General features: G+C 45.3%; 5 protein-coding genes across 5 annotated transcripts; all 5 read left to right on the top strand.

Annotated features, from left to right (window-relative positions):
- Positions 1–572: 572 nt before the first annotated feature.
- Positions 573–905, top strand: DFL_000044 (uncharacterized protein; the record flags this gene model as incomplete). Its single annotated transcript, XM_067633486.1, has 1 exon — positions 573–905. One exon carries the CDS (start codon positions 573–575, stop codon positions 903–905), a length of 333 nt encoding a protein of 110 aa, XP_067494564.1.
- A 1,365-nt stretch (positions 906–2,270) lies between these two features.
- Positions 2,271–2,857, top strand: DFL_000045 (uncharacterized protein; the record flags this gene model as incomplete). Its single annotated transcript, XM_067633603.1, has 2 exons — positions 2,271–2,741; positions 2,795–2,857. The coding sequence occupies 2 exons, from the start codon at positions 2,271–2,273 to the stop codon at positions 2,855–2,857; spliced, it is 534 nt and encodes a 177-aa protein (XP_067494565.1).
- Positions 2,858–4,522: 1,665 nt separating this feature from the next.
- DFL_000046 (uncharacterized protein) lies at positions 4,523–7,234 on the top strand (the record flags this gene model as incomplete). Its single annotated transcript, XM_067633720.1, has 3 exons — positions 4,523–5,112; positions 5,182–5,740; positions 5,795–7,234. 3 exons carry the CDS (start codon positions 4,523–4,525, stop codon positions 7,232–7,234), a joined length of 2,589 nt encoding a protein of 862 aa, XP_067494566.1.
- A 5,316-nt stretch (positions 7,235–12,550) lies between these two features.
- On the top strand, positions 12,551–13,546 carry DFL_000047 (uncharacterized protein; the record flags this gene model as incomplete). Its single annotated transcript, XM_067633838.1, has 1 exon — positions 12,551–13,546. One exon carries the CDS (start codon positions 12,551–12,553, stop codon positions 13,544–13,546), a length of 996 nt encoding a protein of 331 aa, XP_067494567.1.
- Positions 13,547–14,259: 713 nt separating this feature from the next.
- Positions 14,260–15,243, top strand: DFL_000048 (uncharacterized protein; the record flags this gene model as incomplete). The annotated part of the gene is made up of 1 exon (XM_067633954.1): positions 14,260–15,243. The coding sequence occupies one exon, from the start codon at positions 14,260–14,262 to the stop codon at positions 15,241–15,243; it is 984 nt and encodes a 327-aa protein (XP_067494568.1).
- Positions 15,244–15,453: the final 210 nt, after the last annotated feature.

The following is a 15,453-nucleotide window of genomic DNA, read 5'->3' on the forward strand; positions in this document are numbered from 1 at the left end:
CTACCTCCACCGACTTCGTTGCCAAGCTATGCCGCTCTTGAGCAAACACTATCGTCAACTCACCCCGAGCTCCTCCCACTCGAATACACAAATCTAACGACGTATTACAAATCGACTAATTACTATTGAGACGAACCTTGCCAAAATGTAAGCATATATGGTTCATCCACCCAACTCTCGAAACTTACTTAATGCTAACGATTGGTTGCGTGATACCCAGATCTATCCTACAAAACATCCACAATGTCGTCTGAGGCCGCGATAAGGCCGAGAAGTCCTGCCAACCAAACACACAAAATCCGAACCATCTTGCCAACCAGGACTTTGTTGAAAGGACTGAAGCCGCGTCCATAAATCGGATTGCCACGCTGGCAACAGAGCTGTAGGTTGAAATCCTGTCATACCTCGCTCCACTAGACCAAGTTTCCGCCAGCAAAACCTGCAGACTATGGGAAGAAATAATTTTAAAAACGGAATCTTTGGGGAAAGTCCGCCCCGTTGAAGAAGAGGAAGAGGGAGTCACGAATATATCGAAACTGTTAGTCCCACAGATTGGGATTACCTACGCAGCGATGAGGGGAAGAGTCATAAGAGTCATTTTGCACCCTGAGGATATCAATAAGAGCGAGGATGACAGTGCTCTGCTCGGAGCGAATGGGAAACGGGCTAGATTCGTCAGCCTGTTCGAAAGGCTAAAAAGGCTGGGTCTTATCAAGGGCGTCAGGGAACAGGGCTACAAGTCAAATAACAGTGGACCCGGAAAACAGCTATGCCCGAACTCAGCCCCAGTCCCAATCGTCCTACCTAGCTACGACACCAAGCTACTCCAAGAATTGACGTTCCACCCAGCAAGGTCAACCAACATGGTAGCTCTTGAACTCCAATTCGCCTCATATCCTGCCTGATTCCGCAAGTATAGTTTCATTATGATCCTTGAAAGAGAATACACCATCCAACAATTTCTAGACATCATCGCCAACTGCGCGCATCAAGCAACAAAATCTCAGCTTCGCACCACCAAGAGCAGACACCAAAAGGAATGAGCGGGAAGGATCACTTTTGCGATGGAGATCAAGGGCGGGGTGGAGAACCCCGGGTACTGGTCCCATCAAAGGAGGGACCGCATAGCTGACCCAGGGCACCGAATTAAAGTGGTGATCTCGCTACAGGCTGAAACCATTGGGAATGGGTCCGCGGGAATCCCTTCCAGCCACAAGATAGCGACCGTATTTATACTTGGGGATACCACTAAATAGTGATGGTACGTCAGGGGAATTCGTTTATATCTTAACTATGTCTCGCATCCCAATAATCAAACGATGAATTTTCTTCCAAACCAGTCTACAAAATTCCAGGATCACATAAAGAGGCCATGTGGTACAAATTAGCCAAACCCTTAATGTCACTATGAAAGTGGAGCATGATAAGCAAGTAAAGCGCGATTTTCGAGAACTATGCGACCTTAGGGAGCTACTGCCATCCCTACTAAGCGGGCTTTTGACAAGAAAGTGGCCGTAAAAACTGGTATAAACTCATTATTTATCATGTGAAGAACTGATACGTATTCGGAAGAAGCGTATATCTTAACCACAACGGTTTCAAAATCATGCTCTATAACCCCTTTGTTAACATGTCTCTAGGTTCACACAGCCTCTATATAAATTGTTTCGCACTCCGCCCCAGTAGAATATATATTGCATGAAAATTGGGTACACGCTCACACGACCTCAAAGAACCTTTCACAAAACATAATATACTTGTAGCGTACTTATAGAAGTGTAGTGAATTTATATGACGAAAATCCCAGCATCACAGCAAACAAATTGATTGAAAATTTTCCAGATCTGTCTGGCATTTCGGCATACCAAAGAACGAACGAAATTGTAAACTTGAGTCATCCAATAATATCAATAATTTGTATCGTGAACTACCGCCCACGAAATGTCAAAAAATTTGGTGTCTCATTCGCAACCCAAAATCGTTTCATAATGAGGATCCGTAAATATTGGCCCCACGGAACTTGAAATTAGAACGTGGAACATATTTCTATCCAAATACTATTCAATCTATGGGAAACGAAAGTCCGAAGCTAGCCGTCTAGGCATGGCGTAAAAATGCGTATGTATCACAAAATTTTGAGAGACTTTATATAGCCAACAATATAATCTTGCATACAATAAATACTTCTTTATACTGCCAGAAAAGTCGAGACCACATAGGAGCCTGATCAAGAGTATACAAAAGGCGAAAAGTCTGTCTCTCACCCCAAAATGGAGGATATTCAAGTGATAGATCCGACCGGAAGGCATGAGCGGCCAATTCTCACAGTTGTCACTGACAAATTACCCGGCCCCCCACTTAACATCTTGAATCTCCCCCACGAACTTCAAATCTGTATTCTATCCCATCTTCCAATCGCTGGTCAAATCTTTGCCGGCATGGTATGCAGACTCTGGGAAGACATAATCGTCAATAGTCGCTCCTTCACAAAGGCTCGATATCACGGACCAGACGAAAATGGTTACCAAAATCGACACAAGCTTCTAACGCACCCCGGCGGCCTTTTATGTCTCGTACAATCCGGAAGGGTCGAGGGCTACTGTTTCCCACTAGATGGCGACGACGTTGACTTCCCCATCGACTACACTAACTATAATTCGAAGATACTTACCGCACCCCGGCTGGACATTGCAAAATGCAAGCTTCTCGACGAGCCAATGTCCTCCCCATTTGTCGAAGAGGTAAAAGATAACCCTGATGATGCACTGATTGTGGTCGGCCGGTGTATTTGTAGACATGGGATATTCAGCCGCAGCAAAAGGTTTCCACGAGCTTTGCCACGGAAGACCACGATTAGGGAGTTCCTTTCCATGATTTCGACATTTGATACCTTTTTTTCTGATTTCCATCACACTTTGGCATACGTCGACGAAGATTATTGTACTAGCGCGGCGTATGATAATGATCTCCCCCATCGGTTAGTTTTGCGGGGAGTTGGTGGGGAAGGGCAGGCAAGAGATAAGGGATGGCATGAAGCGATTGTATTTTTCCATTCGGATTCAGAGTCATTGGATTGCCAGCTCTAGATCTTCACGATAGTAGATATATGCTATAGCAATAAGAATTTTTTTGGTAGTTTCTGAACTAAAGGCTCCTTATAATTTATTAGCTTAGAATACAGCCTATTTGAAGAGTATTGAACATTCATAGCTTTCTTGTGTGTAAATTTTACATACCGAGAGGTAACTCTTAACTTTCCAACTCCTTTGGCTCCGAGCAACGAGATCAGCTCCAACCTTCTCTCCGCAGCTTTAACTCTTCACTTCTTTGTCTATCTTAAACCCCCCCGATCTATCTTGCTTGCAGACAGCATTCTCTTGCATTCTTACATCTTATTTTCCTTCCAGTCTCCACTTCTTTTGACGAGCAATCTTGTTCATCCATCCCATATCCTTATTTCATTCTCGTGCTTGAAGCTAAGATGCGGAAGAGAGTCCGAGCTGACCCTTCCAAAGCCATTACAAACAACTCTCGTCTTAAAGTCCCGTCAGACGCGTTACCGGAGTATCAACCTCTCTGGTCTCTTGCGATAGCCTCACTTCCTCAAAATGTTCAGCCGGTAAATCGGCACTTTTACTGTGAAAATCTTACAAGATACATATCAACCTTACCATATCTACCCAATATCCGCGAAATACTTAACAACCCACCAAATTTTCGAAAATTTTCGCTCGTCGTGCCAACATTATGTGTAAGAGTACGTGGCCCCGCCTTCCCCCCCTTCGTTTTTTCCTTCAAAAAATTCCAAAATTCAGCTAACTTTTGCACTGCGACAGGACGATATATACGAAGTAGAAATAGACTCATTCACAGGTCCATATCATTATAAATATATCAATCGATATATCTCCTAATGCCATTTACCTCTAGATCTACAGTGTATGTAACATAAATTTTAACTAGAACATTGTGTTGCCTTACAATGAGCTTAAGATGGTCATCTTGGAAACATAAGCAGCCAGGACGAGTACCAGCAAGACTATAGCAGGATAGAAAAAGGTTACAAGGTTGTATGTACATTTAAATATTTTATATAGGCCGACTATCCAGGTTTGAAGCTGTAGCGCATGGTATAGCTAGATAGTTCTCTCCTTAGCTGTTAAAATGCAGACTCGTCATCAGCAGCTTTGAATCGAGCGAAAGAAATGAACAAGAAAAGTCCATTTAACCCAGATCGGACCTGGCTACATATCACCACTATTCCAAATTAGTCAAATACCCGATCCTCGATCCTCCGAAGCATCTGCCGGAGGTTTTTCCGGTCCCCAACAGCCCACCATCGCTAGCCCACAGCCACAACCACAAACGTCATCACACAGATGCACGTAATCTAACACCCCCTCCACCCCAAAAGCCGATATCAATGCCTCGTCCATCGCCCCTCTTCGCTCTCGCATTCATAACTCTCTTCCTTGCAATCATTTACACAAATTATTCCACCATATCATATACAGCTGCTACAATGTTTTCCCGTCTCTCAAAATTCAAAGATAAAGTCCACTCCCTCGCCGACGAAGTTCATGATAAACTGCATACCAACGATGGCGGCCCTTCGTCATCATCGGCATACCCTGGTCAACACCATCAAGCCCCACCTATTCCGGAAAAACCACACCAACAACACAAACCACCGCGGATTCCTCCAAAGCCGGTATCAGCGGAAGCATATGCTATATTAAGAAAACGATGGATGAACATCATCGTTGGAGATTTCACCCATATAGACACATCAAATAAACAGATCCATGATCATATTGCCAAAATGTCATGGCGTACGGGGAAGTTATTGGAGACGTATAATCCCGGTCCAACGCAGGTGTTTAATAATTGTGGACCATTTTGTGCCACTACTGTGCATTTTAAGAATACCTGTGGAAGGCTTTTGGGACTTGCGATTGCGTGGACTACGCCGGGGACGAGGCAGTACCAAGATCCAGACGTTCTTCAGAAGTTACTTCATGGGATTGATGTCGTTTATGAGAATTTCTTCATAAAGATGGCGGAGGATATAAAGAAATGTATTCAGACGAGGCAGAATTGGTGGAATATTCAGTACTTAATCCAATTTTCCCCTTTCTACCAATCTACAGGCATGTCTAATATTACGATGAAATAATATAGAATAGGAGCCCCCCAAAACCTCGCCGACCTCGGCGTCATCTTATACGCCCACCTAACGCCCACCCGCCGCGAACAACTCGGTTCCAAAATAATTGAACTCGCTGGGAATCCCTTCCTACCTTCCCTAAAAGGCGGGAATCGCTCTTGGGTTGCCAGAATTCTAATCGTAACCGGTATCTTCACCGACAATGCCACAACCATAAACACCGGTATCCGTTGTCTCTCTGCTGACGGCGGTAGCGCCAATGTTCGTAAGAACACATTGTTTGGGTATATACAACCTGGTGATGGGGAGGGGTTATATAAAGACGGGAGTTTGATTTCTCATGACGTTTATCGCTATGCGGGGGGGTATGGGTTGATTATGCTAGGGTCTATTGCAAGACTTTTGAATTTGTTGAATTCGGAGGAGAGTCCAGAGGAGTTTAGAGTGAAAGATGAGCATGTGGGGATTATTTACCATAGTGTTGAACGTAACTTCCTACCGGTGGTTTGGCAAGGTATTATATTTGAACATGTTAGAGGGAGAGGAATAGCAAGGAGGGAGGGGTCAGGATGGGTATGTATTCCCCTTTACCCCTCATAACCAAATCTATACTAATAATAAATGTAGGATAACGGCCACGCTCTAATCCACGCCACCGCTCTCCTAACCCTCGGCTCCCCCGCCACTCTAACCCCCCACCTCTCCTCCTACGTCCATCTCTGGCATACCTCCAACCCAAGAGATATCTTCCTAAAAGCCGAAATCCCGCAAATTTCAACCCTACAAACCATCCTCTCAAACCCATCCCTCCCCATCGCTCCAAATCCAAAAGGGTGCTTCGCTACCCCGATACAAGAACATTTCGCCTACCACTCCGAAACCGACGATTGGTGCTTTACCTTATCTATGTCTTCCACCCGAATCGGTCGCTCGGAAACCCTCAACAACGAAAACCTAAGAAGCTGGTACCAAGGCGACGGAATGACATACCTGTACACCTCAACCCACAAAACTCACTTCGCAGATGACTACTGGCCAACAATGGACCCTCTCCACTGTCCAGGCACCACAAATCACCAGTCTCCAATTCCATCACCGATGCCATATAAATCTATGGGTTACAAACCCTGGTCCGGCGGCGTCTGCTGGAACAGCGGCGGATGGGGGAATGGCGTTGCTTACGGGTCTAATTCCGTTGGCGCACGGTTTGCAGCCATAAGTATGGATCATCTAGCACTGGATAGGCACTCTAGTGCGAAGAAATCGTGGTTTTTGACGGAAAAGGGGATAATTGCGTTGGGTGCCTGTGTAGCTTCGGATATTTCACCCGCGGCGGAGGTACATACCACCATCGAATCTCGAAACCTCGACCAACCGGGCCGTCTAGTGGTAATCAACGGTCAAGAGTATACAGATACACCAGGATGGGTTAAAAGGAGCGGTAGAGTCCACTGGACGTGGCTTGAAAACACCGGTGGTTATATCTTCCTCGACGCTAAAGACCCTAAGCCGACCGAAAAGGTGTTTAAACGGGAAAAGAAATGCGGATGCTGGAGGGATGTAACTGGTGATGGAAAGGCGGATGAGATTTGTAGGGAGTATGTGAGTGTTATAATTAACCACGGCGTCAACCCCAAAGACGGAAAATACGCCTACGCGATATTGCCACTGGCGACTAGGGAACAAACCGGGGAAGCACAGGCAAACCCACCCTGGAACATTTTGCGAAACGATGGAAATGTTCAAGCGGTGGAGTATACATATCCCGAAGGGGAACTTCTATTCGCTACACTCTGGAGTGGAGGGGAGGTTAATGGGATAAAAGTTGATAAAGGCTGTCAATTGATTTGGGGAAGGTGGAATGGGGAGTGGTGTTTGTCGGTTTCAGATCCGGAGCATAGGAATGGTTTGGAGGTTGTGGTTGAAGTTGCTGAGGTGGTGAGGAGGGGCTTGAGGGTTGGGAGGAAGGATGAGGGCGTAAGCGTTGAGGGGGGGAGAGTGGTCGTGAAGGGTTTGAAGGATGGGGCGGGGAAGAGTGTGGTTTTTGGGGAGAGGGATGAACTTTAGACAGTTTGGTGAGAACTGAAAGGTATATTAACGTTTAATTTGTGGCAATGGGAATTCCAAGTTATTGGTTAGTAAAGTAATATTACTATGCAAGGTCTTTTCATTGGATATATCGCATCGTCAGGGAGAGACTTTTGTATTAACGGTTCGATACTATATCATATATAGCATCATATCCATATAAAGTGCTATTCTATGACAGAGACCGATAGGGGTTTGCTATGGGAATTACAGCCTGATGGGTTAAAGCCAGTTTTAGGAACTAACGTAGGGAGTTTTGTGCGTTCTCAAGGGCCCTCTTGTGTCTCGAAGATGCCTTAGAAGCCCTTTAAGACGGCTTTATTGCTGTCAAGTCCTATTTGAGACCGGCTTTGTCTGATAGCCGGCCTAGAAGCGCACTCTTTCCCCTACGGCATGTAAAGGTTACGGGCGGATAACGAGAGAGTATGGGACGACAGTAAGTAACGACCTCAAGGTCTCTGGCATTTCTTGGCTGATTGATATTCACTTCTGCATTTCTGGCGGTCCTACTGCTGATATCCGGCTATATACATCCGCTTCTACCTTAAAAATATCAAGAGAAAATAGATTAAGATATTATTCTATATATTCAAGAGCCAGTGAAAGCGTAGAATCGTTTGTAGAGCATAGCTGAAGACAAAATCGACACAGACTGAAAACTCTTTTTTCCTTCTAGTAAATTGGGGGCTAGCATGCTTGGAGGATTCAGATTCCCGGCTGCCCTCCATCGTTTCTAGCCATGGCCTTTCCATCAGAGAGATACCTTCCACGATGGTTTTTGGGAAGGGAGATGGTGGAGTTCGGCACGGTAATCCACGTTCGTTGAGGAGGATTCCTTGAATCTCATCACTAGTGGTGTGACGGAGGAAAGGAAATAATATATTGCTTTAGAAGTTAGGGTATATAAAGCCGAAAGTGAGATGCCCTAGTCAAGTTGTTCTCCCATGATATTTCTCTTTCTGATTCACGATATCGGACTGGATTCCTCGACCTTTTCATATTTTGAATTGCTGTATTTTCGTAGGTCGGAGGAGGAAAATAGCTGATTACCCCTAATCTTGGATCATTATGGGCGTACGCATAGGAGCATGTGGCGGTATCCGTAGTAGCTTCACTAGTTGTAGTATTATTATGGGACCGTATTTGTAGCAGCGGTGATCATAGTTTCTATTCATGAATCCGATAGCTTAGCAGGTCATTTGGGTATCATTCAAAGGTCGGACTTATATATATTTGCTGCATCCGATGCCATTATGACAAAGAGTGAAACTAGCGTAAATAATCCATCATAGTGACCCCAAATACTCTGGGGTAATAAAACAGTGGTATATACATCCACCATTGGTTGCTCTGGGGCCCTTGAAAGTAATCTGGGAAAGGTTGCCGACCGCGTTACTAGTAGAGGTATCATATTACCAGAGTTTTATGGTTTATTCGGTGTAAGCATGCTTCAACCGCAAAGAATATACTGTCGTTTTTATTCAGTATACATATTTCGTGAATTCGATATCGGAGGGTTGGTATATATTATTTGTCAAAATGTGAGAACGCAACCGTCGAAAATGCCAATTGGTTAGCATTTCGAAAGTACTATCCAGCACCGCAGCTTCAGAATCTGATGCATCTTTGTTTCCCAACCACATGTCAACATGCCAGCGGTTTGAACGCCAACGGGGGCCTCGAGTGCTTCAAATCTGGCCCTCATCATACGCGTCATATCGTACACAGTAATTCCCTCCGCGGGAGGTGTGCCCGGCTGTTGTACATAGAGCCACGGCCCCAACCTGGAGCTCGACTCATGTCGATGGTGACAGAAGTTGTATAATGAGGATTAAGAGACGGTATCGGTACCGCAGACAGGCTTCTTTCAACGTATCATCGAGGCTGTCGGGCATGTAGTTGACTGGAAAGCTCCTCGCATGAACTCTAGCGGTATAGAAGTAGTTGCTATATTGGCCGATAAGCCGGTATTTCAACATATGGCATTTTGCTAGCCTTATGTTACAATCCCTCTACCTCTTCGCGCTAAATGGAAAAGAAGGGTGGGAGAACAAAACTTAGTATATGCGGATTTTCATCGCATATCGTAGTTGTCATACCCAACTAGCTCGTACTGCTTCGGCTCTTGACCTTCTTTCTAGGGTTGGTGAAAGATGGCATAACGACTTATTTATGTTCGCATCCATAAACTATATTCCCGCATATGCTGGCGAAATTGAGGACTTTCCATAGTTTCGGATATCTTCAGTAAGCGCCGCCAATCTTTGCCTCTATTTCTAGCCTTTTTCTTTCGCTTTGTGGGAGTGTAGACCCGGAGGTCCTGGAGGTTGAAATATTCCAGTAGCATCTTGACATATCCCCAAAACCATCACGATGGAGTTGGGCCGACGTAAGCCGTGCATGTTTAATGTAAACTGGTGGGATCCGTCTCTCTGCCTTCTTTTGGTGGTATAAATACGCACATACTGAGTGGACGACCCCGTTCCCCATGTCATAATCCCGGAAATTTGAAACCAGGGCTTTAACAGTGAGTACGTTATTGGCGTTGTTATAGTCCCTAACCTACCATATATTATGGCATGAACTTTGGCTTTCTATAGTCGTAGTTCAAATCGCTATTGAGAAAATCTTGTAGCATTGGCCATATCGACATCGTACCGAGCCGGGATTCTAACAAGTCTAGGGGATCATTGGGATCGATTGTCTTTCCCCTAGCTTCCGATCGCGGTGATGATGGTTATACAGACCCGTCTTTTTGCAATGTAACTGCTGATCCTCCATTGCGTTTTTTGGAGGGTATAGTTCCGAAGGATTTAGTGTGCGCAACACGTCGGAATAAATGGTTGCTGTTGATGAGGTCTTGGGTACCTTTTTTCCACTTCTAGATGTGATGAGGAATAAAATGTTTCTAGATGTTGGACCTGATCCTCGATCTTTAGACTATAAATGCCAATCCCGAAAATTTCAAATCAAAACCCGACATACCAGGAATAATCCATCCAGTCAGTATTTATCCCATATCATAGGAATTCCAAAAATTTCGAAGTTTTTTCTAGAGTTTCTGTTCGCATGTCTTTATTAGAACCAGAATGCTTGGTTTCGGGAGCCCTAGAATGTAGTCAACTTCGACATCTAACCCCTTTAGGTCGGAAACTCGCCGGCTCGACATGGCAAGAGATAATGAGAGAGGCTTTTGTATATATATATTTCTGGAAGTGGGGTTGTTAAACAACTTGTATATCCGAGACTTCTCTCAAGGCTAGACAGTATCAGGGACCGAGTTTTGTGCGTAGTCTCCAAGTGATATTGTTAGATACAGTCTCATGGTTACTAGATCCACGCGGGTCTCTTGGGATATAATGACACCCTTCTAGTGGAGAATAATAAAACTGTTATCATTATCACTTCGTGCGCTGTCGCAACTTTTGGTGCCATTGCTACTACAAATGTCTTCGGCAAAGCGGTTTGGGATCTACTTCATTTGACCCGCATGTCGGATGTGCCCATCACGAGAAGTGGGACACACATTTCTGCCATGAAAAAATTGAAGAATCCCAGATTCGAATGTACACTGCTCCGAGGTGAGCCGTGGAGGGCAGGCTCCCTTGGCCATCTAAACGCGAAGCAAATGGCCTAAACGGAGATTGATTTAGGAATTCTTCCACCTATACAACATATTCGAAATGTCTCCAGGAGAATTCCTGGCAATTCAAATTCATGAAGGATTAAAATGTGGGCGAGAAGACAGCTCGTACCATTCGGTCGCGGGCTTTATGACGCTTTTCGCTTAGAATATCGATATATTTTATGCTCCTATCTGCTATCGTCGGCAGAAAGATCAACCAGCTGTAAAATATTCAACTAATCTATGAGACGATAAGACGAGTAAAGGATGATCTACACCCAACATAAAATCTAGCGCCTGTGTCTCGCGGAATCTATCTAGACTTATCTAACAAATTTAGTTCGTATATAATATATCTGTATATATTGTAGTGTACCTACCTAAATAGATAGTGTCGTAAGAAGAAGATTGATTGTGAGACATGCACGGCCTCCAACAGGAGCGTCACATCCCATCTGCCGTATAGTTTTGAGATCCCCATGAGATGTTTCCAACCGACCACCCTGTATAGAAATCGCGGCTTACCAAGAGCCTTCACAGATTTCGGCAGCAACGCACATGGTCTTTCAGTTCATCAGGTTTCTGCCCTGCTCGACAAGTGGCCTAATATATATTGAATTGTGCCTAGCTTTGATGCCCTAGAAACGGTGAGTATCTTGGGCATCAAAAGAATGGTTAGGAAGAAGCTACAGCATCAGCTGTTTCATATATATAACAGTAGCGAGGACAAACATAGAGAGGCTGTATATCTTGAAGGTAGGTGGGTCATGCCCTCTGGTGGCCAAGTGAGGGTGGAGAGGTTTGTATTTGTGGAATAAAGGTTTCTACGAAGGTAGAGATGATAGTTCGTAGGTCTGGAAGGAAATTGAGAAAGTCCGTGAAAGAAAGGGAGGGAATTTGGTGCGCCGTGAGGTTTGTAGATGGTTGGTTGATGGTGGATTGTATATCGATTGGAGGGTAGTGGAAGTGTATGGAAGGGAGGCTCTTATATCAAGCTGTATTCCAGTAGCCAATATAATATCCACTAACATCACGCCCAACATGACAAACAATCACGTTTAGTCTGGCCTAAACTATATATTAAAAGTCGAATAGGAATAGTCATGAATCTCATATAAAACTGTAACATGTCGCATGCTGCCTAGCAATGCAGTGGTGTAACCATACAGGTACATATAAGTAACAGCCCAATTTGTCTCTTTGTAGCAACGAAGACGTATAAATTTTCCTAGCCTGGAAAATCAAAAGTCTGGATATTTCCAATTTCCCGAAGAGCCCCTGGCCAATAAATTAGCCAGGTGTGCAGTGAAACTGTAAGACACTTCGCTGTCGTCGAGCCGACTCCTAGATGTTGTGAGGCTGTGTGGGATTGTTGGATGCAGGATGTGTTGTCGACGGTGTTATCTCGCCGCACGACATCACCTCCACATCACCTCACACCACCCCACCTGCTCCACTCCACCTTCCACCCACCCCCAGTTTATCGCTCTCATCGGATATCTCTACCCTTTCCCTTCCTTCTCTCACGGTTCTCTGACCGATATTCTGTTCTGTTATCCTTCTAGCGTTCTACCGGCTGCTGGGTCGCTCGCCAATATCCCGGCGTTGCTTCCCTCGTTTGCCGCTACAAGGTGGTTGGCCATTGATTTGAGCCGTATATCTCCCCCACAATGGGTCCTTTCACACTAGACCACCTTCCTTCCGAAATCATCCTTCAATGTTGCAAATACTTTGATGACTATATCATCTTGAGCACCCTGCGTCCAGTGTGTCGTTCCTGGTGCTATGCGACAGAAATAAAGATCCCTACGGGTACGATGGCAGGCCTCCCGCCAGCGCTATGGGAGAAAATACTCAGCTACAACATGGACTATAGAACATTCCATGCAATTTCTCAGACCTGTAGCTCCCTACGCTCTCTCACGAAGACCTCTCGGATTTCTCGAGTTCAAGACTCTGCATACCGACTTCCAGCATTGGCTGCTCCCGTTTGCCCGGCAATGACAACCAAAGTCGTACAGCACCTAGCCTTTGAGAGTATCTGCTGCCGGATAGAAACCGGTAGCTTGATCTACCACAAATCCGGAAACTGCTGTCCCAACGATGTTCTTTCTTTCCCCGTGGCTGAGGAAAACGCCACAAATCCTCCTGTCAGCAAGATACTAGTTAAGTTCTCCTCTAAATATGGAGTTTCCCTACGACCAGTTCTTATCGACAGACCAAGACGTGAGAGCGAAGGAGGCGTCACAGTCGGCGATGTATACAAAGCTATACAACGACTCTTCGCCGAACCATTGAGCCAAAAGCAAATCGTTGCCATGAAGCAGATTCGAGATTGGGAGGCTCGAAAGCATGAGGCAGCCAAGCAGTCACTAGCTAGAATAGAACAACTCGGCGCCATCGGTGTCCGTACTGCTACGACATCCCCCACGACCCCGGCCCGTGGGCCCTCTCCAGAGCAAGGGCCTGAGAAGGAGCCCGTCATCGAACACGACGATGCGATAATCTACTTGGATTATCCTTTCGAAGCGGATGCTCTTCCGCACACTCATAATACTGTCAGACGACAACGGGAGTTTTTGCACGATTTTCCATATGTTTATGCATCGGTGCACGTTGGGGCTGTCGTCAACAGTGTTCAGATTTTCAATCTTACATATCACTAGGGGTATCAGGGGCGTTTTCGGTGTTAGAATTCGGGTTTTGATGCTGTCGGGCGGGCGTTCGTGTTCTATTTCTATTTTCTTGTTTTCCATGTTGACGGGGGTTTCGCATTGCGTGGTCGTGATTATGACGATGCGGGTGCATTACCGATAATAACTAAATTGATCGGATGGCTCGTATTAATATGTTTTACCCACGGGGTGTTTCCTCTTGTTTGTTTTCTCTCTTTTCTGTATCCCCTACCACTGGCTACTGCATCTCTTTTCTGGATGAAGCGGCAGCAATAATTTTAATTCTACGATCTTGATTCTCAATAGCCCTGTATACTACCGGGGCTGCGACTACGTTAGTAAGTAAGAAGCAATGAAACTCCATCATATTATGTCAGTGTTTCAATGTCCAGATACTATAAAGTCTGCTGGAAGTTGACCGGCTTCGCTCTCTACGTCTATAATTCCAGTGACCCTGGCCAGGATGTTTGCAAGGTCACCATCAATATCAGGTTTATAAACCACATGCGATCTCTGTTAACGTTAGTCAAGTACTACGTATACAATTGATCCCCGAATCTCTATCGACTTCGTTTCCTACTTCACATTTGGCCTCAATGTAACGTCCTAAGATCCCATGGTAGACACCTTATCGCCAAGCAGTCTCGACACCAAATCGCCAAGTCAACACAGGATCTTCCCAAAGTCGAACAAACCCCACCAAAATGCAACAATACGGTCCTACGATACCTTATACGAATGCATCCTCCATGTCGCCACTCCTCCTCCTCCCTACCGAAATAATCTTCCAAATCCTCTCCCACCTCGACGCTTTCACCGCACTCCACACCTTCCGCCGCCTCTCCCGCCGCCTTCGCCTCCTCAGCGATGCCGTCTACCCAACCATGCATGGCCTCCCCGTGGCCATCTGGATAAAAATCATCTACAACCTCCCCCGCTACCCCAGTACGCACACGGTCCCAACAATAGGTTCCATTGAAATATCTCAACTCAAAAAGTCATGCCATTGCTTCAATAATCTCATAAATTTCCTGATCGAACTGGAACGTTTATCACATTCTTACTACGGCCGAACCCCCGTCAGCACGGATACAATAAATCGTACCTCGAAGAACGAAATAAAGATGCATCCTTTTTTCCAGCAAGTACAGTTTTGGTATAAACACTGGCGAAGGTTTGGAGGGAGGAAATCGATTACTCTGGCTCCGAATTTATTGTTCGAGTCGCCGAGTCCTCTACCTGTTGATCGGATGGTTATTGGCATATATTACCAACAGTTCCTAAACACCGATACCAGAGGCTTCGAAAAAATGGTATTACGAAAACGGCATCACCCTAAGATTCTCACGAATCTAGATATTTTGGTAGCAGTAGATCAAATGCTTGGACAAGGAATGAATGAAGTATATGCCCAAGTTCGAGACGGGATCTTATGTATTTCCAGAACACCCGAGGAATTTGGGAGACATGTGGGGAAGGTATATCTCGGTGGTGTGGATGAGGAGATTGAGTTTGTTGATGATCTGATTTGGAAGGAGGGTTTCTTGGGGTTGACGGGGGCGAATAGAGAGGTTTTTGATACTACGATCGCGGAGTATTGGGGTTTTGATCGGAGGGAGGGGGAGTGGAGGCGAGGGGATGTTTGGTTGTTGTTGTACGTTAGGAGGGTGTGTTCGTCGATCATATGATCAGTCTCGACGCTATTGTACGATACGATAATAGTCCAGTTTAAATGATACTATCCCACCAATAACGCTACTTTTGCGTGTAAATGATCCGGCTGGGACACGATTCGGCCGGTTAGCTAATTATTCTTAGCAAAGTGCGACCTACTGCTATAACAATAGACCTCAAAGTAAAATATGCAAACAGGTAGGTATTCAGGCGGCGTCAGGCCT

The sequence above is a fragment of the Arthrobotrys flagrans genome (assembly GCF_004000055.1).
Source record: "Arthrobotrys flagrans strain CBS H-5679 chromosome Unknown unitig_15, whole genome shotgun sequence".
In the NCBI taxonomy this organism is placed as follows: domain Eukaryota; kingdom Fungi; phylum Ascomycota; class Orbiliomycetes; order Orbiliales; family Orbiliaceae; genus Arthrobotrys; species Arthrobotrys flagrans.